The sequence below is a fragment of the Bos indicus x Bos taurus genome, chromosome 19 (genome assembly GCF_003369695.1).
Source record: "Bos indicus x Bos taurus breed Angus x Brahman F1 hybrid chromosome 19, Bos_hybrid_MaternalHap_v2.0, whole genome shotgun sequence".
NCBI classification, from domain to species: Eukaryota; Metazoa; Chordata; class Mammalia; order Artiodactyla; family Bovidae; genus Bos; species Bos indicus x Bos taurus.
Window position 1 is genome coordinate 8836365 of NC_040094.1, and position 23822 is coordinate 8860186.

General features: G+C 43.7%; 2 protein-coding genes across 2 annotated transcripts in view; both read left to right on the plus strand.

Annotated features, from left to right (window-relative positions):
• Nucleotides 1-3347: 3347 nt before the first annotated feature.
• Nucleotides 3348-17681, plus strand: LOC113877457 (histone H2B type 1-K-like). The gene is made up of 2 exons (XM_027517558.1): nucleotides 3348-3709; nucleotides 17450-17681. The coding sequence occupies exons 1-2, from the start codon at nucleotides 3348-3350 to the stop codon at nucleotides 17679-17681; spliced, it is 594 nt and encodes a 197-aa protein (XP_027373359.1).
• Nucleotides 17682-17683: 2 nt separating this feature from the next.
• SCPEP1 (serine carboxypeptidase 1) overlaps nucleotides 17684-23822 on the plus strand; it is a 33960-nt gene continuing 27821 nt past the window's right edge. The window contains exons 1-2 of the mRNA XM_027517363.1: nucleotides 17684-17791; nucleotides 20714-20862. Of these exons, the coding sequence (XP_027373164.1) occupies nucleotides 17728-17791; nucleotides 20714-20862 (213 nt within the window). The 5' untranslated portion in view covers nucleotides 17684-17727. The remainder of the gene's footprint in view (nucleotides 17792-20713; nucleotides 20863-23822) is intronic.

Here is a 23822-nt window from a genome sequence, read left to right on the forward strand (position 1 = left end):
AGCTGAACCGGTCACCACTGTCCTCCAAGATCCCACTCGGTTTCCTAACGGGAAACAGTATCTCAGAAGAGAGGCTCAGGAGGGACTACAGCCTTTAATAAATAAATTCCTTGCTTGTAGGCTATTGGTCCCCACCAATTCACCATGTAACACCCCAATCCTCTCAGTAAAGAAAAAGTAAAGAAAAATTATTAATGGTTAATGGTTCAAGATTTCCAGATCATAAACAAAGCTGTAGTTCCCCTCCATCCCACAGTACCCAATCCCTATGTAATCTTGGGAGAAACTCCACCCAGTACCAAGTGGTTTACAGTCTTGAACCTCAAAGATGCTTTTTTTTTTTTTGCATGCCACTGGCTAAAGAATCCCAATATCTTTTTGCCTTTGAGTGGGAGGCCCCAGGAGAAAAACACAAACAGATGACAGTATTACCTCAGGGGTTCAGAGATAGCCCCCACCTGTTTGGACAGGCCCTTAGCCGGGATCTCCTATATCTGGACGTAGATAACCTACTAATTTGCTCTCCAGATGAGAAAAATGCCCAACAACATGCAATTCAGGTTCTAAACCTTTTGGCAAAAAGGGGATATAAAGTCTCCCGTGCTAAGGCACAGATGGTTGAGACAAAGGTCACTCTCACCTGGGAGTTCAGATTACACATGGGTCTAGGAGGCTGTCCTCTGATCGGGTACCAGGAATCCTCCAGGTGCCCTCCCCCACGACTCAAAAACAATTGCAAGCTTTCCTGGGGCTAACTGGGTATTGTAGAATCTGGATACCCAATTGCCCAGCCCTGATATGAAAGCTTAAAGGGACGGGATGATTTGATCCCACTGATGTGGAGAACTCCTCAAAAGAAGGCAGAGACTACACTAAAACAGGCCTGAAATCAGGCACCTGCCTTGAGGTTGCCAGACCCAGAAAAAGCATTCCAACTTTACATCCATGAAAGAGAGGGAAAATAGCCTTGGGAGTGTTAACTCAAAGGTGGGGTCTGGGCCCAGCCTGTAGTTTACTTATCTAAGAGGCTCGATCCAATGAACCGAGGCTGGCCCCACTGCCTTCGAAATCTTGCGGCTACTGCAATCATGGTAAAAGATGCTTTAAAACTCTCCTTTGGGGGCAAACTAACTATTTTTACCAGCCACCAAGTGAAACAATGCCTAAATGGGAGAAGCCATTTATGGATGTCTGATCAAAGAATCCTCAGATATCAAGTAGTACTGATGGAAAATCCAGGCCTCACTATATTCCCTTGTGAGGTTCTTAACCCAGCCACCCTCCTACCTACCCCCAAGGGCTCTGTCCCCTTTCACTCTTGCCTAGAAACCTTGGACCACTGGACAAAACCCTGAGAGGGATTGTCAGAAGATCCTCTGAACAATCCTGAGGAAATCTGGTACACTGATGGAAGCAGCTTTGTCTTAGATGGGAAAAGAAGAGCTGGGTATGCAGTAGTCTCCAATTTTGAGACCATAGAGGCTAAGCCTCTGCCACCAGGCACTTCAGCCCAATTAGCTGAGCTCATAGCCCTGACTTGAGCTTTAGAGCTGGGAAAAGGAAAAAGAATAGCCATTTACACTGACTCCAAGTATGCCTTTCTGGTGCTACATGCACATGCGGCTATCTGAAAAGAAAGGGGCCGCTTGACCACCCGAGGGTCCCCAATCAAATATGGTGATCAAATTCTTAGACTCTTGGAGGCAGTCCATCTGCCCACTAAGGTTTCAGTCTCCCACTGTAAAGGACACCAAAAAGGGAGCACGGAAGTGGCACGGGGGAACAAAGCAGCTAATCAGGCAGCTAGGAGAGCAGCATTACAGAACAGTGACCTAATAGGGATTGCCACCCTAGTTCCACAGACTAACTTGCCAAAAGCTCCTTCATATACTGAAGGTGAGACTCTTAAAGCTAAGAGTGAGGGCTCTCAAGAAGATCATATGGGGTGGTTGCAAAAGGAGGGACTCCTTTTTCTGCCTGGGAACCTCCAATGGAAGTTGGTTAACTCCTTACATGCCACCACTCATTTAGGGGAAAAGGCCCTCCAAAGATTACTAGAAAGGTCCTTCAGAGGAACAGGCCTCCAAACAACTATAAGACAGGTGGTCTCCTCTTGTCCCATTTGCCAAATAAACAACCCCCAAGGAGCTCGAAGACCCCAGCTGGCCCAGCCCATCCAACGATGTGAGACCTACCCAGGAGAGGACTGGCAGATGGACTTCACCCAGATGTCAGTTTCTCAAGGGTATAAATACCTATTAGTCATGATAGATACATTCACAGGATGCATTGAAGGCTTTCCCACCTGAACTGAGAAGGCTAAGGAGGTGGTAAAAAAACTGCTCCATGAAATCATCCCAAGACTTGGTCTGCCCGGGTCATTACAAAGTGACAATGGGACATCATTTACTTCTAAGGTCAACCAAGGGGTCTCTAAAGCATTGGGCATTACTTATTATCTCCATTGTGCCTGGAGGCCTCAGTCTTCAGGAAAAGTAGAAAGAGCCAACCAATTCTTAAAATCAGCGATAAAAAAGATAACCCAGGAGACCTCCATGGGGTGGAAGGAGGCTTTACCAATAGCTCTCCTCCACACCCATATTGCCCCTAAGGAACAGGTTGGTCTTGGTCCTTATGAGATGCTATATGGGAAACCTTTGGTTTATGTCAATGACCTCTTCCTAGATCCAGAGGCTCAGATGCTCCAGTCTTATACCATGGCCATTGGGCAATTCCAACAGGATATATGCTTTTGGGGTAAGAACCAGGACCCAAAAGATTCTAATGAGTCATCACTATATGCTCCAGGGACTCAAGTCCTAATTAAAGTCTGGAAAAATGGGTCCCCAAAGGCTCAACTCCAGCCCTCATGGAAGGGCCCCTACCCTGTAATACTTTCTACCCCCACAGCAGTTAAGGTACCAGAATGTGACTCCTGGATTCACTACTCACGAGTCAAGCCGTGGAAGAAAACAGAAGAGGACACTCAATACACCTGTGAGCCCCTGGGAGATCTCAGATACCTATTGAGGACTACAGATGAGTGCCATTCTAATGAACACCCCCAAAATCAATACACCTGTGAGCCCCTGGGAGATCTCAGATACCTATTCAGGACTACAGATGAGTGCCAGCCTAATGAACACCCCCAAAATCTAGTTTCTGGGGATAAGATTTCTCAGGACAGCTCTAAAGAGCCAACACAGCTTGGTAGGGACCGTACTCCAAAACAGGCAGGAAATAAATCTTCTGATCCCTGAACAAGGAGGGACTTGAGCCATCCTGGAGATGGGAATTTGGAATTGGCTAATGCCCCTACTGTGTTGTTGGGTGTTGTCATTATAAACATGCCTGAACCGGCTAAGTCTGCTCCTGCCCCTAAAAAGGGCTCTGAAAAAGCTGTGACCAAGGCCCAGAAGAAGGACGGCAAGAAGCGCAAGCACAGCCCGAAGGAGAGCTGCTCCGTGTACGTGTACAAGGTGCTGAAGCGAGTCCATCCGGACACCGGCATCTCATCCAAGGCCATGGCAATCATGAACTCCTTCGTCAACGACATTTTCGAGCGCAACGCTGGTGAGGCATTGCGCCTGGCGCATTACAACAAGTGCTCAACTATCACATCCTGGGAGATCCAGACCGCTGTGCGCTTGCTGCTACCTGGGGAGCTGGCCAAGCACGCCGTATCCCAGGGCACTAAGGCTGTCACCAAGTATACCAGCTCCAAGTAAATATAATATGCCTAGCCGCTGTTAATGGAGAAGGCAATGGCACCCCACTCCAGTACTCTTGCCTGGAAAATCCCATGAATGGAGGGCTGTAGTCCATGCAGTCGCTAAGAGTCAGACACGACTGAGCGAGTTCTCTTCACTTTCACTTTCAATGCCCCTACTAGTCCTTGTTATACCATATTGATGCTGCTTATGATTGTTCCATGTATTATCAATTGTCTAACCTGTTTTGTCTCTGCCCAGGTCGACAAGCTACAACATGCAGTGCCAGTTCAACAAAGATATAAAACTACAGCTGACCATGGAAAATATCACTCACCCTTAAATGGACACCGCTATAAGGACTCTGAGGTCTGAGACTAGCAAGAAAGGGAGGCCCAATACCACTTGCCATCCCAGTTCAGCAGGAAGTAAGCAGAAAGACCTCAACACCCCTATTCCCAAAGAATTGTGCCTCCCATCTCTTGAGGGGGGAATGCTAGGTAGTTAGAATAGGAAACAGGAGTCCAGAATGGCAGTGGCTAAAAGACAAGGAAGGGAAAAGCCCACAAAAATAGAACAAAGAAAGGTCAAAGGAAGGTCCAAGGACCAGAGTGAGGACCTCAGGTAGAACAAACAGCACTCCTGGCCAGCCAAGGGGAGGAAAAAATATATAAAAGGAAGGGCCAAAGGGCCAGGGCTCTCTCTCCCGCATGCTAGCATGCTCTCCCACTCTCTTCTCTTCACGTCTTTGGGTCCGCATGTCCTCACGCCTCGAGAATGGATTCTCCTGTTATTTTCTAAATAAAATAGAGCTGTAACATGGAGCTGTAACGCTGATTTGTCTGAGAGCTATAAAACCATCTGTCCAAGACCTGAGAGCTGTGACGCGCCGAGGGCTTTAACGTCCGTCACTCCAAATCTTTGTTGTGACGAGACAGAACCGAGGAGCATACACTCGCCTGACAGTTATACACTGGAAGTGACAGATTCAAGGAATTAGATCTGATAGAGTGCCTGAAGAATTACAGACAGAGGTTCATGACCTTGTACAGGAGGCAGTGATCAAGACTGTCCCCAAGAAAAAGACATGCAAAAAGGCAAAATGGTTGACTGAGAAGGCCTTACAAATAGCGGAGAAAAAAAGAGAAGTGAAAGGCAAAGGAGAAAAGGAAAGATATACTCATTTGAATTCAGAGATCCAAAGAATAGCAAGGAGAGGTAAGAAAGCATTCCTCGGTGATCAATGCAAAGAAATAGAGGAAAACAATAGAATGGGAAACACTAGAGATCTCTTCAAGAAAACTAGAGATACCAAGTGAACATTTCATGCAAAGATGGGCTCGATAAAGGACAGAAACAGTATGGACCTAACAGAACCAGAAGATATTAAAAAAAGAAGTGGCAAGAATACACAGAACTATACAAAAAAGATTTTTATGACCCAGATAACCACGATGGTGTGATCACTCACCTAGAGCCAGACATCCTGGAAGGCAAAGTCAAGTGGGCCTTAGGAAGCATCACTATGAACAAGGCTAGAGGAGGCAATGGAATTCCAGTTGAGCTATTTCAAATCCTAAATGATGATGTTGTTAAAATGCTGCACTCAGTGTGCCAGCAAATTTGGAAAACTCAGCAGTGGCCACAGGACTGAAAAAGGCCCTTTTCATTCTAGTCCCAAAGAAAGCAAATACCAAAGAATGTTCAAACTACCGCACAATTGTACTTATCTCACACACTAGCAAAGTAATACTCAAAATTTTCCAAGCCAGACTTCAACAGTAGGTGAATCATGAACTTTCAGATGTTCAAGCTGGATTTAGAAAAGGCAGAGGAATCAGAGATCAAATTGCCGACATCCATTGGATCATTGAAAAAGCAAGAAAATTCCATAAAAACATCTACTTGTGCTTTATTGATTCCACCAAAGCCTGTGACTGTGTAGATCACAACAAACTGTGGAAAATTCTTAAAGAGATGGGAATATCAGACCACCTTACCTGCCTCCTGAGAAATCTGTGTGCAGATCAAAAGGCAACAGTTAGAACTGAACATGGAACAACAAACTGTTTCTAAATTGGGAAAGGAGTTCGCCAAGGCTGTATATTGTCACCCTCCTTATTTAACTCATATGCAGAATACATGATGTGAAATACCAGGCTGGATGAAGCTGAAGCTGGAATTAAGATTGCCAGGAGAAATATCAATAAACTTAGATATGTAGATGACATCACCCTAATGGCAGAAAGTGAAGAGGAACTGAAGAACCTCTTGATGAAGGTGAAAGAGGAGAGTGAAAAAGCTGGCTTAAAACCCAACATTCAGAAAACTAAGATCATGGCATCTGGTCCCATCACTTCATGGCAAATAGATGGGGAAACAGTGGAAACAGTGACAGACGTTATTTTCTTGAGCTCCAAAATCACTGCAGATGATGACTGCAGCCATGAAATTAAAAGACACTTGTTCCTTGGAAGAAAAGCTATGACCAACCTAGATAGCATATTAAATAAAACGTAGAGACATTACTTTGGCAACAAAGGTCCGTCTAGTCAAAGCTATGGTTTTTCCAGTAGTTACGTATGGATGTGAGAGTTGGATCATAAAGAAAGCTGAGCGCAAAAGAATTGATGCTTTTGAACTGTGGTGTTGGAGAAGACTCTTGATTGTCCCTTGGACTGCAAGGAGATCCAATCAGTCCATTCTGAAGGAGATCAGCCCTGGGATTTCTTTGGAAGGACTGATGTTGAAACTGAAACTCCAATACTTTGGCCACCTGATGTGAAGTACTGACTCACTGGAAAGGACCCTGATGCTGGGAAAGATTGAAGGCAGGAGAAGAAGAGGACAACAGAGGATGAGATGGTTGGATGGCATCAGTGACTCAATGGACATGAGTTTGAGCAAGCTCCAGGAGTTAGTGATGGACAGGGAAGCCTGGCGTGCTGCCGTCCATAGGGTTACTTAGAGTCAGACACGACTGAGCGACTGAACTGGACTCCATCAGTCAACAATTCAGTTAGGTTAAATAACGTTAAGAACACAGAATTGGGAATTACCTGACTTGCAAAGAAAGTGTTTACCCAGTCATTAGAATTGCTCGCTTTCTCAACATCTGGGAAGGCACTACTGAGACTTGAGTGATTATTATACCACTTGCTCTTGCATTTAGAGAGTGCCTGGTCTATGGAGTTAAGATGAAGGGTAAAAATGACAATTCCATAAAAATAAAGATATGATCAAAGACCCGTGTATTGATGACAGGTGAATAGAGAGATAAATGATTCTGAAATATTATATATAGGTTTGTTAGTAATTTAATCTTATATATGGATATGCATTTTACTTCTGAATATTTTTTGCTATAAATTGTGTAAAAATACATGCTCTAGATATTTTTTCCACTTTTTTCAACGAAATGTATTTCAATATATTAAGCAAAAGAAGACTTGAGTAGCCAAACAAAATTTATCATCTCTCTGGGGCTTCCCTGGTGGCTCAGATGGTAAAGAATCTACCTGCAATGCAGGAGACGACCTAGGTTCCATCCCTGGGTCAGTAGGATCCCCTGGAGACGGGGATGACTACCCACTCCATTATTCTTGCCTGAAAAATCCCATGGACAGAGGAGCCTAATGGGCTACAGTTCATAGGATCCCAAAGAGTTGGACATGACTGAGCAACTAAGCACTTATAATTCCAAGCTGTATAGAAACACTGCATTCCAATTATGTTTATAAACATTCCACTGTTACCCCATCTATTTCCCATGAAGTGATGGGACCAGATGCCATGATCTTCATTTTCTGAATGTTGAGTTTTAAGCCAACTTTTTCACTCTCCTCTTTCACTTTCATCAAGAGGCTTTTTAGTTCCTCTTCACTTTCTGCCATAAGGGTGGTGTCATCTGCATATCTGAGGTTGTTGATATTTCTCCTGGCAATCTTGATTCCAGCTTGTGTTTCTTCCAGCCCAGCGTTTCTAATGATGTACTCTGCATATAAGTTAAATAAGCAGGGTGACAATATACAGCCTTGACGTACTCCTTTTCCTATTTGGAACCAGTCTGTTGTTCCACGTCCAGTTCTAACTGTTGCTTCCTGACCTGCATACAGATTTCTCAAGAGGCAGGTCAGGTGGTCTGGTATTCCCATCTCTTTCAGAATTGTCCACAGTTTATTGTGATCCACACAGTCAAAGGCTTTGGCATAGTCAATAAAGCAGAAATAGATGTTTTTCTGGAACTCTCTTGCTTTTTCCATGATCCAGCGGATGTTGGCAATTTGATCTCTGGTTCTTCTGCCTTTTCTAAAACCAGCTTGAACATCAGGAAATTCACGGTTCACGTATTGCTGAAGCCTGGCTTGGAGAATTTTGAGCATTACTTTACTAGCATGTGAGATGAGTGCAATTGTGTGGTAGTTTGAGCATTCTTTGGCATTTCCTTTCTTTGGGATTGGAATGAAAACTGACCTTTCCCATCACTTCATGGGAAATAGATGGGGAAACAGTGAAACAGTGTCAAACTTAATCTTTTTGGGCTCCAAAATCACTGCAGATGGTGACTGCAGCCATGAAACTAAAAGACGCTTACTCCTTGGAAGGAAAGTTATGACCAACCTAGATAGGATATTCAAAAGCAGAGACATTACTTTGCCAACAAAGGTCTGTCTAGTCAAGGCTATGGTTTTTCCAGTGGTCATGTATGGATGTGAGACTTGTACTGTGAAGAAAGCTGAGTGCCGAAGAACTGATGCTTTTGACCTGTGGTGTTGGAGAAGACTCTTGAGAGTCCCTTGGACTGCAAAGAGATCCAACCAGTCCATTCTAAAGGAGATCAGTCCTGGGTGTTCTTTGGAAGGACTGATGCTAAAGCTGAAACTCCAATACTTTGGCCACCTCCTGCGAAGAGTTGATTCATTGGAAAAGACTTTGATGCTGGGAGGGATTGGGGGCATAAGGAGAAGGGGACGACAGAGCATGAGATGGCTGGATGGCATCACCAACTCGATGGACGTGAGTTTGAGTGAACTCCGGGAGCTGGTGATGGACAGGGAAGCCTGGCGTGGTGCGATTCATGGGGTCGCAAAGAGTCGGACAGGACTGAGTGACTGAACTGAACTGAACTGAAACATTCATTTGATAGAATTGGAATAGTATATCAACATCTCAGAAAGAAGAGTTACTCCCAACACAGTGAAGCTGTTTTCTCAAATTCAGGCATTACTATCTTTCACGTATCAATGCTGTTATGTGCTTGATTTACAGCAGAATCCACTACATGTTTTCCTAAAGTTAATCTATGTTTAATATTAGATGGTGAAAAAAGAAAACAAGTATAGTATGTGCCGTAAGGCTATGTAGATGGGGTCAGGAGGGAGAAAGATACCTTTCTGTGGGGAGAAAGAAAACAGTGCACAGGCTCATTGTCAGGGAATTGTCTTTAGGAAGGTGTCCCAGTGAAAAAGGGAGATGAACTGAATTTTCTTAAAAGCATGCATCCTTTTAGGGGAAGAACACTGACTGAAACCGCCCACCCTGGTCAGGCACCATAGTAACCATTTGCATGAGTTGTTTTAGGACAAAAGATCCTGGTAAAGAACATGGAGCTAACAAGCCACCACCAACCAGAAGAGATCAGGAAAGGTCAAAAAATCCTCCTCGCTGGCATCCATCCTGGCTGAGCAATGCGTGCACCACCAGGAAGGGCTCTGAGTCAGAATGATTGGTCAGAGACAACCTGGAAACTAATCCCACCACCATAAAATCCGAGACTGCGAACCACGTGGCAGAGCTGTTCCCCTGGGTTCCCTTACCCTGCTGCTCTCCACCCAGGCACTCCTTCCTAATAAAATCTCTCGCTTTGTCAGCCCAAGTGTCTCCTTGGATAATTCATTTCCGAGTGTTAAAGCCCACTTTCGGGCCCTGGAAGGGGTCCCCTTTCCTGCAACATACCTACCTCTTCTTAGTGTGTTATACCCCTTAGGACACTCCTCAGGACTCCAGTCTGAAAACTTGAGGCATTTTTCAGCCATGATTTCTTTGGGTACTTTTCCAGTCTCTCTTTCTAGGACTCTAATGGCTTAAATGTTAGAACTCTTTATTATAGTCCAACAGATCTTTGTGGCTCTTCCCCCCCCCCCCCCAGTTCAGATTGGATACTTTATATTGTTCTTTTAATCCACTGATTATTTCCTCTGTGACCTTCATTCTGCTGTGGAATCCTTCCACTGAGCTTCTTATTTTGCTAATTGTGTTTTTCAGTTCTAAAATTTCCTTTTAGTGACAACCTAGAGCAAATGGACAACTTTCTAGAAACATACAGCCCACCAAAACTGAATCAAGAAGAAACAGATGATTTGAACAGACCAGTCCCTAGAAGTGAAAGTGAATCTGTAATAATAATAATTTTTTTTTAAACTCCTAACAAAAGTCCAGACCAGGTGGTTTCACAGGCCAATTCTACCAAACAAACAAAAAAGAACTTACACCAATTCTTCTCAAACTTTTCCAAAAGACTGAAGAGGAGGGAATACTCTCAAAGACAGTCTGTGAAGCCACCATCAAACTGATACCAAAACTAGAACAAAGATACCACCAAAAAAAAGAAAATTATAGGTTAATATCTTTGATGAGTATAGATGTAAAAATTCTCAACAAAATATTAGCAAATCAAATCCAACAAGTCACAAAAAATATCATATACTACGAACAAGTGGAATTCATCCCAAATTCACAAGGGTGGTTCAACATTTGCAAATCAATCAATGTCACACACCACATTAACAAAAGTCAAAAACCACATGATCATCTCAATAGATGCAGAAAAAGCATTTGACTAAATTCAACATCCATTCACAATAAAAACAAAACAAACAAAAAAACAAAAACAAAAAAAACATCTCTTACCAAAGTGGGACTAGAGGGAACATATCTCAACATAATAAAAACTATTTATGATAAACCCACAACTGGTATATTACTCAACTATGAAAAGCTAAAAACCTTCCTGCTAAAATCTGGAACAAGACTAGAATGTCCACTCTCACCACTTCTATTCAACATGGTATTGGAAGTCCTAGTCATAGCAATCAGAGAAGAAAAAGCAAGAAATGTATCCAAATTGGAAGAGAAGTAAAATTGTCACTATATGCAGTTGACATGATACTATATATAGAAAACCCCAAGAACTCCACACAAAACCTACTATATCTAATAAACGAATCCAGCAAAGTAGGAGGATACAAGATTAACATTAAAAAAATTGGTTGCATTTCTTTATAGTAACAGTGAAATATCAGAAAGGGAATGTTAAAAATTAATACCTTTTAAAAAATCCTAGGAGTAAACCTGACCAAGGAGGTGAGAGATTTATGTGCTGAGACCTATAAAACAGTAAAGAAAATTAAAGAGGATTCAAAGAAACTGAAAGATATCCCATGCTCTTGGATTGGAAGAACTAACACTGTTAAAATGGCACTACTGCCCAAAGCAATCTACAGAGTGAATGTGATCCCTAACAAAACATCTATGATAATTTTCACAAAACTAGAACAAATAATCCAAATATTTATATGAAACCATAAAAGACCCAGAATTACCAAAGCAATCCTGGGGTAGCCGGGGGGAAAACAAAGCAGGAGGCATAACTCTCCCAGACATCAGAAAATACTGCAAAGCTAAGGTAATCCAAATTCAGACTTAAATTGAAGAAAGTAGGGAAAACCACTAGACCATTCAGGTATGACCTAAATCAAATCCCTTATGATTATACAGTGGAAGTGAGAAATAGATTTAAGTGACTAGGTCTGATAGATAGAGTGCCTGATGAACTACGGAATGAGGTTCGTGACATTGTACAGAAGGCAGGGATCAAGACCATTCCCATGGAAAAGAAATGCAAAAAAGCAAAATGGCTGTCTGGGGAGGCCTTACAAATAGCTGTGAAAAGAAGAGAAACGAAAAGCAAAGGAGAAAAGGAAAGATATAAGCATCTGAATGCAGAGTTCCAAAGAATAGCAAGAAGAGATAAGAAAGCCTTCCTCAGCGGTCAATGCAAAGAAATAGAGGAAAACAATAGAATGGGAAAGACTAGAGATCTCTTCAAGAAAATTAGAGATACCAAGGGAACATTTCATGCAAAGATGGGCTCGATAAAGGACAGAAATGGTATGGACCTAACAGAAGCAGAAGATATTAAGAAGAGGTGGTAAGAATAAACAGAAAACTGTACAAAAAAGATCTTCATGACCCAGATAATCACGATGGTGTGATCACTCACCTAGAGCCAGATATCCTGGAATGTGAAGTCAAGTGGGCCTTAGAAAGCATCACTACGAACAAAGCTAGTGGAGGTGATGGAATTCCAGTTGAGCTCTTTAAAATCTTGAAAGATGATGCTGTGAAAGTGCTGCACTCCATATGCCAGCAAATTTGGAAAACTCAGCAGTGTCCAGAGGACTGGAAAAGGTCAGTTTTCATTCCAATCCCAAAGAAAGGCAATGCCAAAGAATGCTCAAACTACCACACAATTGCACTCATCTCACATGCTAGTAAAGTAATGCTCAAAATTCTCCAAGCCAGGCTTCAGCAATACATGAACCGTGAACTTCCTGATGTTCAAGCTGGTTTTAGAAAAGGCAGAAGAACCAGAGATCAAATTGCCAACATCCGCTGGATCATGGAAAAAGCAAGAGAGTTCCAGAAAAACATCTATTTCTTTTATTGACTGTGCCAAAGCCTTTGAGTGTGTGAATCACAATACACTGTGGAAAATTCTGAAAGAGATGGGAATACCAGACCACCTGACCTGCCTCTTGAGAAATCTGTATGCAGGTCAGGAAGCCACAGTTAGAACTGGACATGGAACAACAGACTGGTTCCAAATAGGAAAAGGAGTACGTCAAGGCTGTATATTGTCACCCTGCTTATTTAACTTCTATGCAGAATACATCATGAGAAACGCTGGGCTGGAAGAAACACAAGCTGGAATCAAGATTGCCAGGAGAAATATCAACAACCTCAGATATGCAGATGACACCACCCTTATGGCAGAAAGTGAAGAGGAACTTAAAAGCCTCTTGATGAAAGTGAAAGTGGAGAGTGGAAAAGTTGGCTTAAAGCTCAACATTCAGAAAACGAAGATCATGGCATCCAGTCCCATCACTTCATGGGAAATAGCTGGGTAAACAGTGGAAACAGTGTCAGACTTTATCTTTTTGGGCTCCAAAATCATTGCAGATGGTGACTGAAGCCATGAAATTAAAAGACGCTTACTCCTTGGAAGGAAAGTTATGACCAACCTAGATAGGATATTCAAAAGCAGAGACATTACTTTGCCAACAAAGGTCCGTCTAGTCAAGGCTATGGTTTTTCCTGTGGTCATGTATGGATGTGAGAGTTGGACTGTGAAGAAGGCTGAGCGCCGAAGAATTGATGCTTTTGAACTGTGGTGTTGGAGAAGACTCTTGAGAGTCCCTTGGACTGCAAGGAGATCCAACCAGTCCATTCTGAAGGAGATCAGCCCTGGGATTTCTTTGGAAGGAATGATGCTAAAGCTGAAACTCCAGTACTTTGGCCACCTCATGAGAAGAGTTGACTCGTTGGAAAAGACTCTGATGCTGGGAGGGATTGGGGGCAGGAGGAAAAGGGGATGACAGAGGATGAGATGGTTGGATGGCATCACTGACTCGATGGACGTGAATCTGAGTGAACTCCGGGAGTTGGTGATGGACAGGGAGGCCTGGCGTGCTGCGATTCATGGGGTCACAAAGAGTCGGACACGACTGAGCGACTGAACTGCATTGATGTATAACTGAGTCACTTTGCTGTACAGCAGAGATTGGTACAATATTGTAAATCAATTATACTTCAACAAAAAAATTTTTTTAAAGAAACAAAAATAAACACGAGAAAATTTCCTTTTGGTTTTTCTTTGCATCTTCTATTCCTTTGCTGGGACTTTCTGTTTCCTTGCTGAGTCTTTCTATCCTTTCATTCATCTCAAATGTGATAATCCTGTCTACTTTAAAATGCTTGTCAGATAATTCTAACATCTCCCTTATCTTACTGTCAGCATTTATTAATTTTTTTTTCAGTCTGATGTCTTACTGGTTCTGGGTATAAAATTGAAGAAGTTGGAATCTGAACATTTTCACATTACGGTCAGACATTCCAGATCTTATCCTGCTGGCTCTCTCTGATTGCGCTCTGGTGGGGAGGGGAGATACTGCCAGGTGGGGACTGAAGTCCAAGTTCCTTACTTGGGCTCTGTTAACACAGGTGGGAGTGGCAGGGAGGCTTCATTGCTGCTGCCAGTGGTGGGACTTCCTTATATAAGGCCCTGTCCTGGCTGACAAGTATAAATGGATTTAAGCAAGCTTATTTGTCTCTGGCTCCTAATTTATTTTTATATGAGTTTGGAAATTTGAAAAACAAGCTGCATTCTGATACCTCCCACGTATCGAGGTTAGCACCTACCGGACTTAAACTTAGAAACTGAAGCTGAAAATAGGGAGCATGAAAAATAGCTTTGGCTTCTCTGGGTTTTCCTCACTCCTAAGAATAATTTCCAATCCATTTCTTTTCCTATATTTTCCTGTCCTCATTCAGCTTTGTCATGCCCTCTATATATTCGCTCCTCCTTGACTTGTGGGCTTTGCTCTGGTTCCCTGCCTGCTATGATCCTGTTTGAGTTTTGGAAATCAGTTGCTGTGCCCTTCAGCCCTATTCCTTCAGGAAATTAGCCCTGAAGAAGAGAAAATACACTTTTGTTGTAATTATGCAACCAAATTGCCTACCACACAGATCCAGTAATGAGACTGCCTGCCTATACCTCTTTCCAGATTCACACCACCGGCAGTGAATTGGTAGCTTGTCAGGGGCTTCCCTGGTGGCTCAGTGGTAAAGAATTCACCTGCCAACACCTGCCAATGCAGGAGATGCAGGTTTGATCCCTGGGTTGGAAAGATCCTCTGGAGAAGGAAATAGCAACCCACTCCAGTATTATTGCCTGCAAAGTCCCAGGGACAGCGGAGCCAGGAGGGCTAAATAACAGCAGCAGTAGTCAGGATCCCACCTTCTGATCCAGACTTACCCAAATCCCCTTATACTTTATTCTCCAACAATCCCCCCATGACTGTGTGTGTTGTTGTATGCTTAGTCGCTCAGTTGTGTCCAACTCTTTTTGACCCCATAGACTGTAGCATGCCAGGCTCCTCTGTCCGTGGAGATTCTCCAGGTGAGAATACTGGAGTGGGTTCCATGCCCTCCTCCAGGGGATCTTCCCGACCCAGGGATCAAACCCAGGTCTCCCACATTGCAGGCACATTCTTTACCATCTGAGCCACCAGGGAGGCCCAGACTGTAGCTCCCTGAATATGCTGTGGCCTCTGAGGCCCTACATACAGTAAAAGTATAATTTATCCTAAACTTGGAAAAAAGAAAAATGCTGTTTGCCTCCCTGACATCATGGCAGAGCAGTTTCAATAGGCCCACATGGCTCTCACAGGGTACTCTCAAATCTGACTTTATGGTCCTATTTGGCCAACCACCCAGTACGGCCTGATCCCCAGTCTCATGGAGTCCACAGATTAGCGAGGAAAAGAAAATTAAAATAAATAACTGCACAAATGATTATTTTAAAACAATTACTATGAGTATCAGAAGGTAGTCAGTCAGTCCAGTCACTCAGTCGTGTCTGACTCTTTGTGACCCCATGGACTGCAGTACACCAGGCCTCCATGTCCATTACCAACTTCCAGAGCATACTCAAACTCACTTCCATTGAGTCGGTGATGCCATCCAACCATCTCACCCTCTGTCATCCCCTTCTCCTCCCACCTTCAATCTTTCCCAGCATCGGGGTCTTTTCCAATGAGTCCGTTCTTTGAATCAGGTGGCCAAAGTATTGGAGCTTCAGCTTCAGCATCAGTCCTTCCGATGAATATTCAGGGCTGATTTCCTTTAGGACTGACTCATTTGATCTCCTTGCAATCCAAGGGACTCTCAAGAGTCTTCTCCAACACCACAGGTCAAAAGCATCAGTTCTTCGGCACTCAGCTTTCTTCATCGTCCAAATCTCACATCCATACATGACCACTGGAAAAACCATAGCCTTGACTAGACAGATCTTTGTTGGCAAAGTAATGTCTCTGCTTTTTAATATGCTGTCTAGGTTGGTCATAGCTTTCCTTCCAAGTAGCAAGCGTCTTTTAATTTCATGGCTGCAGTCACCATCTGCAGTGATTTTGGAGCCCCCCAAAATAAAGTCTGTCACTGTTTCCATTATTTAATTGCAGGGACAAATATCAATAACTTCAGATATGCAGATGACACCACCTTTAATGGCAGAAAGCAAAGAAGCACTAAAGAGCCTCTTGATGAAAGTGAAAGAGGAGAGTGAAAAATTTGGTTTAAAACAACATTCAGAAAACGAAGATCATGGCATCCAGTTCCATAACTTCATGGCAAATAGATGGGGAAACAATGGAAACAGTGACAGACTTTATTTTCCTGGGCTCCAAAATCACTGTAGATGGTGACTGCAGCCATGAAATTAAAAAACACTTACTCCCTGGAAGAAAAGTTATGACCAACCTAGAAAAAGAAAAGTAAACCGATGGGACAGCATATTAAAAAGCAGAGACATTACTTTGCCAACAAAGGTCCGTCTAGTCAAAGCTATGGTCTTTCCAGTGGTCATGTATGGATGTGAGAGTTGGACCATAAAGAAAGGTGAGCACCAAAGAGTTGATGCTTTTGAACTGTGGTGTTGGAGAAGAGTCCCTTGGTCTGCAAGGAGATCCAACTAGTCCATCCTAAAGGAAATCAGTCCTGAATATTCATTGGAAGGACTGATGCTGAAGCTGAAACTCCAATACTTTGGCCACTTGATGCGAAGTACTGACTCATTGGAAAAGACCCAGATGCTGGGAAAGATTGAAGGCAGAAGAAAGGGATGACAAAGGATGAGATGGTTGGATGGCATCACTGACTCTATGGACATGAGTTTGAGCAAGCTCCAGGAATTGGCGATGGACAGGGAAGCCTGGCGTGCTGCAGTCCATGGGGTCACAAAGAGTCGGACAGGACTGAGCAACTGAACTGAACTGATTTAGGAGTAACCTGACCCTCACACAGCCCTGCAGTTTTGTTTCCTAGCTGTAAGAGGAGTTATTCGGTACACCCTAAGATAAAAATAACCTACACACACACACTTGCATCCGTTTTTCCCTTCCCCTTCCCAAACCTCTAATTGCCTGTTTGAAACGACTGTTGTCATGTTAATAACACAGAATTAAGATGATGACAAATTACCAAGAAAAAAAAAAACAAAATAAAAAACATTTACTATTGTATTTTAAAGGATGATGTAAAGCGCTAGAGGGGGGAAAAATCTCAAATGCTAACAATATTTACGTAGTGTCTAAATTTTTTCCAAATTTCCAATATGTCTATAATATACGTAATTTTAAAGGAAAAATAATTTTAAGAACAAATCTGTGAAAATGGAAGCCCACAGCTTCCAATGACCATCTGACCATTCTTAATCTGATTTGGGTCAGATGCAGCAGTTTGAAAGGCAAGGTCTTTTGTTGGGGAAGGAAGAGATGGGCGGGGCAGGAAGAGCAGTCCTCTGGTTATATCTCTGTAGCGTCTCAGTCCTGTCGTACAATCCAAGTCAAATCAATGCATTAAGCGCCTCTTCCTTTCTGCTTGTCCCCAAAACGGAAAGACAGGGGTAGCGGGGCGAAACGGAACACCCCGGACGCGGCTCCAGGGATGCCGCTGGGGCCGATCTGCAGAGGGCGCCCGGAAGGCTGCCAGCCGCTCAGCCCGCCCAAGCTTCTCCTCAAGCCCCGCCCAAGCTTCTCACAAGCCCCGCCCACCCGAATCCCCGCTCCGCCCCCGCTCAGACCCCCGCCCCCTCCCCCGCCCGGCTTTGCTCCGCCCGCCCCAGTCACGTGGTGAGGCGCCGAGACCAGCCGGTAGCTGATGCAGTCGCAGGGTATTCATCATGGAGCGGGCCCCGCGAAACTGTCCTGTGCCGCTGCTGCTGCTGCTTTTGGGCCTGAGCACGGGTAGGTTCGGGCAAAAGATGCTTCAGCGCCCGGTGCCTCCTTCTCTCCTCCAGGGATGAGAATCAGTTAGTGGGTTTGTGCTTTTTAAACCGTATTCCTTTCCCCCTGTTTCTACCTTGTGGAATTATTTTGCTTTTGAAACTCACTCAGTTTTTTAAATTCAGAGTTATTTTTCTACTTTTTTTCTGACTCTGGGTATTCTGATGCTTCCGTTCTTCCCTGCGCATAGTTAGAAGCAGTTTTGCAACATGTAAGGTTTGGAGAAGCTGATGATAATGAAGTTTCCACTATCTAAGGGCCACCTCCCTCTTCCTGCCGTGATTGGCTGCAAAATGAGATTATAAAGTTGTTGTTGTTGTTGTTGTTTTAAGCTGAAACACTGTCCAGAAGACTCTAAAAAATAATACCACAAATGGGACACTTTATTGAGAGTAAGACTTTCTCCCTGTACCTAATCAGAACAGGCAAGATAATATCTTCCCTCATTGCAGTCCTTTTTGACAAAAACCAGTTCGTGTTTAATATGATGACTTGCAAGTTGATTTTCAGTCTTTTCTTCAAGCAAAATGACTCCTGATCTGAATCAAGAACTGAGAATTACAACTGGCCACAGACTTGTCTTGTGATCTGAGTTGCTTAACTTGTTTGCCCTTCTGTAAAATGGGGATCATATGACCCTTCTGCTTGTGCCTGGGAACTGTCCAATAAGTTGCCCACCAGATTTTAAGTGGTCACTGGCAGGGAGGCTTCCCTGGTGGCTCAGCAGTAAAGGATCTGCCTGCAATGCAGGAGATGCGGGTTCGATCCCTGGGTTGAGAAAATCCCCTGGAAAAGGAAATGGGAACCCACTCCAGTATTCTGGTGATGGCACCCCACTCCAGTACTCTTGCCTAGAAAATCCCACAGACAGAGGAGCCTGGAAGGCTGCAGTCCATGGGGTCGCTGAGGGTCCGACACAACTGAGCAACTTCACTTGCACTTTTCACTTTCATGCATTGGAGAAGAAAATGGCAACCCACTCCAGTGTTCTTGCCTGGAGAATCCCAGGGACAGGGGAGCCTGTGGGCTGCTGTCTATGGGGTGGCACAGAGTCGGACACGACTGAAGTGACCTAGCAGCAGCAGCCAGTATTCTTGCCTGGGAAGTTCCGTGGACAGAGGAGCCTGGTGGGCTATAGTCCATGGGGTCCCAAAAGAGTTGGACCCAACTTAGGGTCTAAACAGCAACAACCAACACTATCAGGAAAGGGAGGAGTGCCAGAGTGTAAGTTAAAACAGACCAAGCCTTATCTGCCATTTTCAAGGAGACTGGAATTTTGTGTTACTTGGTGTGTACTATCTCACAGCCATATCTATAATAAACATTCCAGCCTTTCTGTTTTGCTCATCAGACCACTTTCTGGTTGCCTTAATCTCCATCCTTATTAAGTTTCAAAACAACATTGTCTCCTCACCTACTCTTCTTATCTTGGGGACCAGTTTTTGTCCTTTTACTTGCCACAGAGGCATGAAATTCAAAAAAGAGGAAGTAGAGGCAGAAAACTCTGGTAACCCAGGATCATGCTTTCGTCACGGTTTAACATTAGCCTTTTTTACCCACAGAGTGGTATTTGAGAAAAGAAAAGGTGTCACAGCTTGGAAGTTGTTACGTTAGCAAAGGTGACATAGTTAATGTATTTAACCTACTCTTTTCTGATACATATTTTGCAAATGCTAAAAAAGTTAACTTTGGTTAACTCTAAATTGGAGGAAAATGGGAGTTGTGGGATTAAATAATATATGTATGGCTTCTATAAATTTTCTGCCAAGTTGCCTCCTCAGAAAATTTTGTGCCAGTACGCACTTTTGCGCACAGTGGTGAGGCCAGTCTCCTGACTCGTGCAAATAGAGCTGCTGCCATCTGTCAAATAAGCAAAGGTTTTTTAGTGACCTCATTATTGCTTTAATTTTCATATCTTTGAATATTAGTGATTTTTTTCACGTATTTATGACATTCGTATTTCTGTTTTCATGAATTATTTTCTTGTGGCATTTATCCATTTAATTATTAGGATCTTCTGTTGTTGTTGTTATGACTACTGTTATTTATTGAATGCCTACTAAGTGCTAGGAATTGTCAACTATCTTGATTGTTGCAAAGATCATATTTTTTAATTGATCTAATAATTAAGGAAGTACCCTTCTTCATATTTATTTCTGATCTTTATTTGTTGTTTTGCCTTTTATTTTCATTGTATGGAAATGTAACAGTTTCTGTCCTCAACGCTCGCTAATTTGCTCTACAGTCCCTGGGAGTCTGCTTAAATCGTTTCCCCATCCAGAGGTCAAAAAAACATTCAACTCTATTTTCATATTTTTTTCACATCTAAATTTTAAAAATGAAATATTTGATCCACTGGGAATTCATTTTGGTTAATAGTGTTAAGAGAGGATCTATATTTCTTTTTTTTTTTTTTTTGCTTCAAGAAAGCTAACAGTTGCCCTGGCATAATATACTGAGTAATTTTGCCCCACTAACTTGTCGATGCCTCTTTAATTGTATGCTAAATGAGAAACCAAAATCAATGTGATGCATTTTGAGATTTTTTTTCTTTTTTCCCCTAAATGTAAATCTCTCTCTCTCTTTTAAACAATTATGAGCATGTTTCATGCCTTCCTGTTAAAAATCCAAACATTACAGAGGGTGTAGAGGAAAATGTGAAAGCTTTCAGCCCCCTGGGCCTCTGTTAAGTTGGGTTTGTTTTTTCATAAGCTGAAAATTTATTCAATCTAAGTTGAATTTTTTTTCTTTATCTCCACAATGTATTGAAGTAAATACATAAACATAAACCAAATGACCTGCAGCCTAGCCCAGCCATCCCTCCTAGGCTTGGCATTTACCTGGACATGGACATTCTTCAGGAAAACCGTGTTTGTGTTTTAGGAGCTGTCATCAGCCAGCCCCCGGAAGACAGCAAGGAAGTCTGGGGTTATGTGACTGTCCGGAAGGATGCCCACATGTTCTGGTGGCTCTATTATGCCACCAGCTCCCACAAGAACTTCTCAGAACTGCCCTTGATCATGTGGCTTCAGGTAAAAGTAGTTTTACTGCCTGACCTGAGGTTGAGGCCAGGTTTCCCCAACTTGCCATCTTGCTCACCTTTAAAGGCTCACAGCTCAGCAGTGAAGAACTGATGTGGTTTAGCAGCGAGGTACGGATCTCCTAGACTTGAGGATTCAGCATCCTTCTGAGGCAGACAAAGGCAGTGTTATTGCCAAGGAAGCCAAATCAGAGAGTGAGAGGTTCTGGCCTTTTGCTGGGGTCCTTTTGTACTAAGCCTAAACCAGACAGGGGCAGGAACCCTTACCGGATGTTCTTAAAGTCACATTTGACAATATGCTGATACAAAGTGTTTCTGGAAGGTTCCAAAGCAAAAACTGAGCTACCCTGACCAGCCTTTCATCTCCCTACCCACCTACTCCTTTCCTCGACCTGAATTCCTTGCCCTAGAAAAATTGATATTTTGAAAGAACTCAGCCTTTTGTATCAGTGTTGAGTGTTGGGCCCTCTCCTTCTCCGTAAAGTGCATTTGCATTTTAATCTTGAGCTCTGGTGGTAGGATTGAAGACTAGAAACTGGTTGAAAGTTCTTTGAGGGGCAGGCAAAGGATCCTTCTTTCCATTTCTAAAATATCTCTCAGAAGTTGGCCTACACCCACCTGGAATCCACAATCTAGGGAGGGGTTGAGGAACGAAGTCTTGCTTCAACTTCTGGAAACTACAGGCTCGTCCTGGCTGGGATAATGGGTTGCTTACCAGTATGTGGGGGTGCCCTGGTCCTCATCCCCATGAGATGTAAATGTCAATTCGTCCCAAAATGTTGTTATTCCTAAGCAGCTTCCCAGTTCTCCCAGCTTTGCCAATGGATACAGACTTTTTTTTTAAATTGATTGATGATTCCTTTACAGTATTGTAAAGGTTTGATTTCTGTCATACCCAATATGAATTAACCATCAGTGTACATATGTCCCCTCTCTCATGAATCTCCCTCCCACCTCCTACCCATTCCCACCTCTCTAGGCTGCTACAGAGCCCCCGTTTGAGTTCTCTGAGTCTTATAGCAAATTCCCATTGGCCGCCTATTTACATATGTTAGCGTGTACGCATCCATGCTACTCTGTCCATTCATCTCACCCTCTCCCTCTTCTCCCCATCCTTGTCCATAAGTCTGTTCTCTATGTCTGCATCTCCATTCCTGCTCTGCAGACAGATTCGTCAGTGCCATCCTTCTAGATTCCATGTATATGCATTAATATATGATATTTGTCTTTCTCTTTCTGACTCACTTCACTCTGTATAATAGGCTCTAGGTTCATCCACCTCATTAGAACTGACTCAAATGTGTTCCTTTTTCTGGCAGAGTAGTATTCCGTTGCGGAGAAGGCAATGGCACCCCACTCCAGTACTCTTGCCTGGAAAATCCCATGGACAGAGGAGCCTGGTGGGCTTCAGTCCATGGGGTCGCTGAGAGTTGGACACGACTGAGCGACTTGACTTTCACTTTTCACTTTCATGCATTGGAGAAGGAAATGGCAACCCACTCCAGTGTTCTTGCCTGGAGAATCCCAGGGACGGAGGAGCCTAGTGGGCTGCCGTCTATGGGGTCGCACAGAGTCGGACACGACTGAATCGACTTAGCAGCAGCAGTAGCAGTATTCCGTTGTATATATGTAGCACGGCTTCTTTATCCATCTTTATCCATCTTTATCCATCTTTATCCATCTGTCGACCAGGTCGCTTCCATGTCTTGGCTATTGTAAACAGTGCTGCAGTGGACACTGGGGTACATGCGTCTTTTTCAGTTTTGCTTTCCTCAGGGTATATGCCCAAGAATGGTATTGCTGGGTCATATGGTGGTTTTATTCCTAGTTTTTTAAGGACTCTCCCTACTGTCTTCCATAGTGGTTTTATCAGTTTACATTCCCACCAGGAGTGCCGGAGGGTTCCCTTTTCTCCACACCCTCTCCAGCACTTGAGGTTTGTGAATTTTTTGTTGATGGCCATTCTGTCTGGAGTGAGGTGGTATCTCATGGTAGTTTTGCTTTGCATTTCTCTGACAATGAGCGATGCTGAGCATCTCTTCATGTGTTTATTAGCCCTCTGGGATACACAGTTATTGATGAGATACTGAAGATGAACAGTTTGCAGGGAGGGGCCTTTCTCTCTTAGGATTATGGCAAGTATTCTCTCTGGGAGCTCAGCTGAGGGTGCAGGTAGAAAAATGCCTCCAAAGAAGAAGGCATCTGTGTGGCCCGGGGGACTTCTGCGCCTCCCGGGGAGCTGGAGATGGAGACACGGCAGGGCTGTCAGCGAAGTCCATGCAGTGGGCACATCCAGGTCTGCCTTACTGCCCCTCATAGCCAAGGCAAAACACTTCCCTTTTTCTGGGCTTTGGTTTTCTAATCCGGGAGATTTCAGTGGTTTTCAAACGTTTTATTAATCAGCAGAACTGTTTCCACTCCAAGTGAAAGCTTACGACCAGCCAAAGCAGAAGGAAGCAGTGCTGGGTGGAGGTGGGGGGCAGAGCGCCAAGCCCACCCACTCAGCCTCCCCTGGTCCTGCAGCCCCTCAGGCACTTTCTGGGCTTCCGGGAGCAGCGTGAAAACCACTGAATTTCAGAAACTGCAGACCTTTTCCTTTGGTTGAGCGCAGAGTAGGGCGATTGTTTTATTTGAATGAGTTGCCAACATTTAAAAATCAGGACATTTCCTCCTTTTTTCCAAAAATGTAATGACCCAGGGGCTGAACTTGCCTTCCCAAAGCTGAGTGGTGGGGACCCCCCTTGCCGACCAGCAGGAGCTCCTGACGAGCGGCCACACCTGACCTCTCTGCTCCCTGAGGTGCACCTCTGGCCCCTGGAAACCATCCGGTTTGTGACCTTTGATTGCTGTGAGCTGCGATGCTATTTGATGGTTTTCAGCTGGCTAATGAACTGGCTCTCCATCCCCCAGAAACCCAAGGGAAGTCAAAAAGAGTAGGGGTAAGAAAGAGAT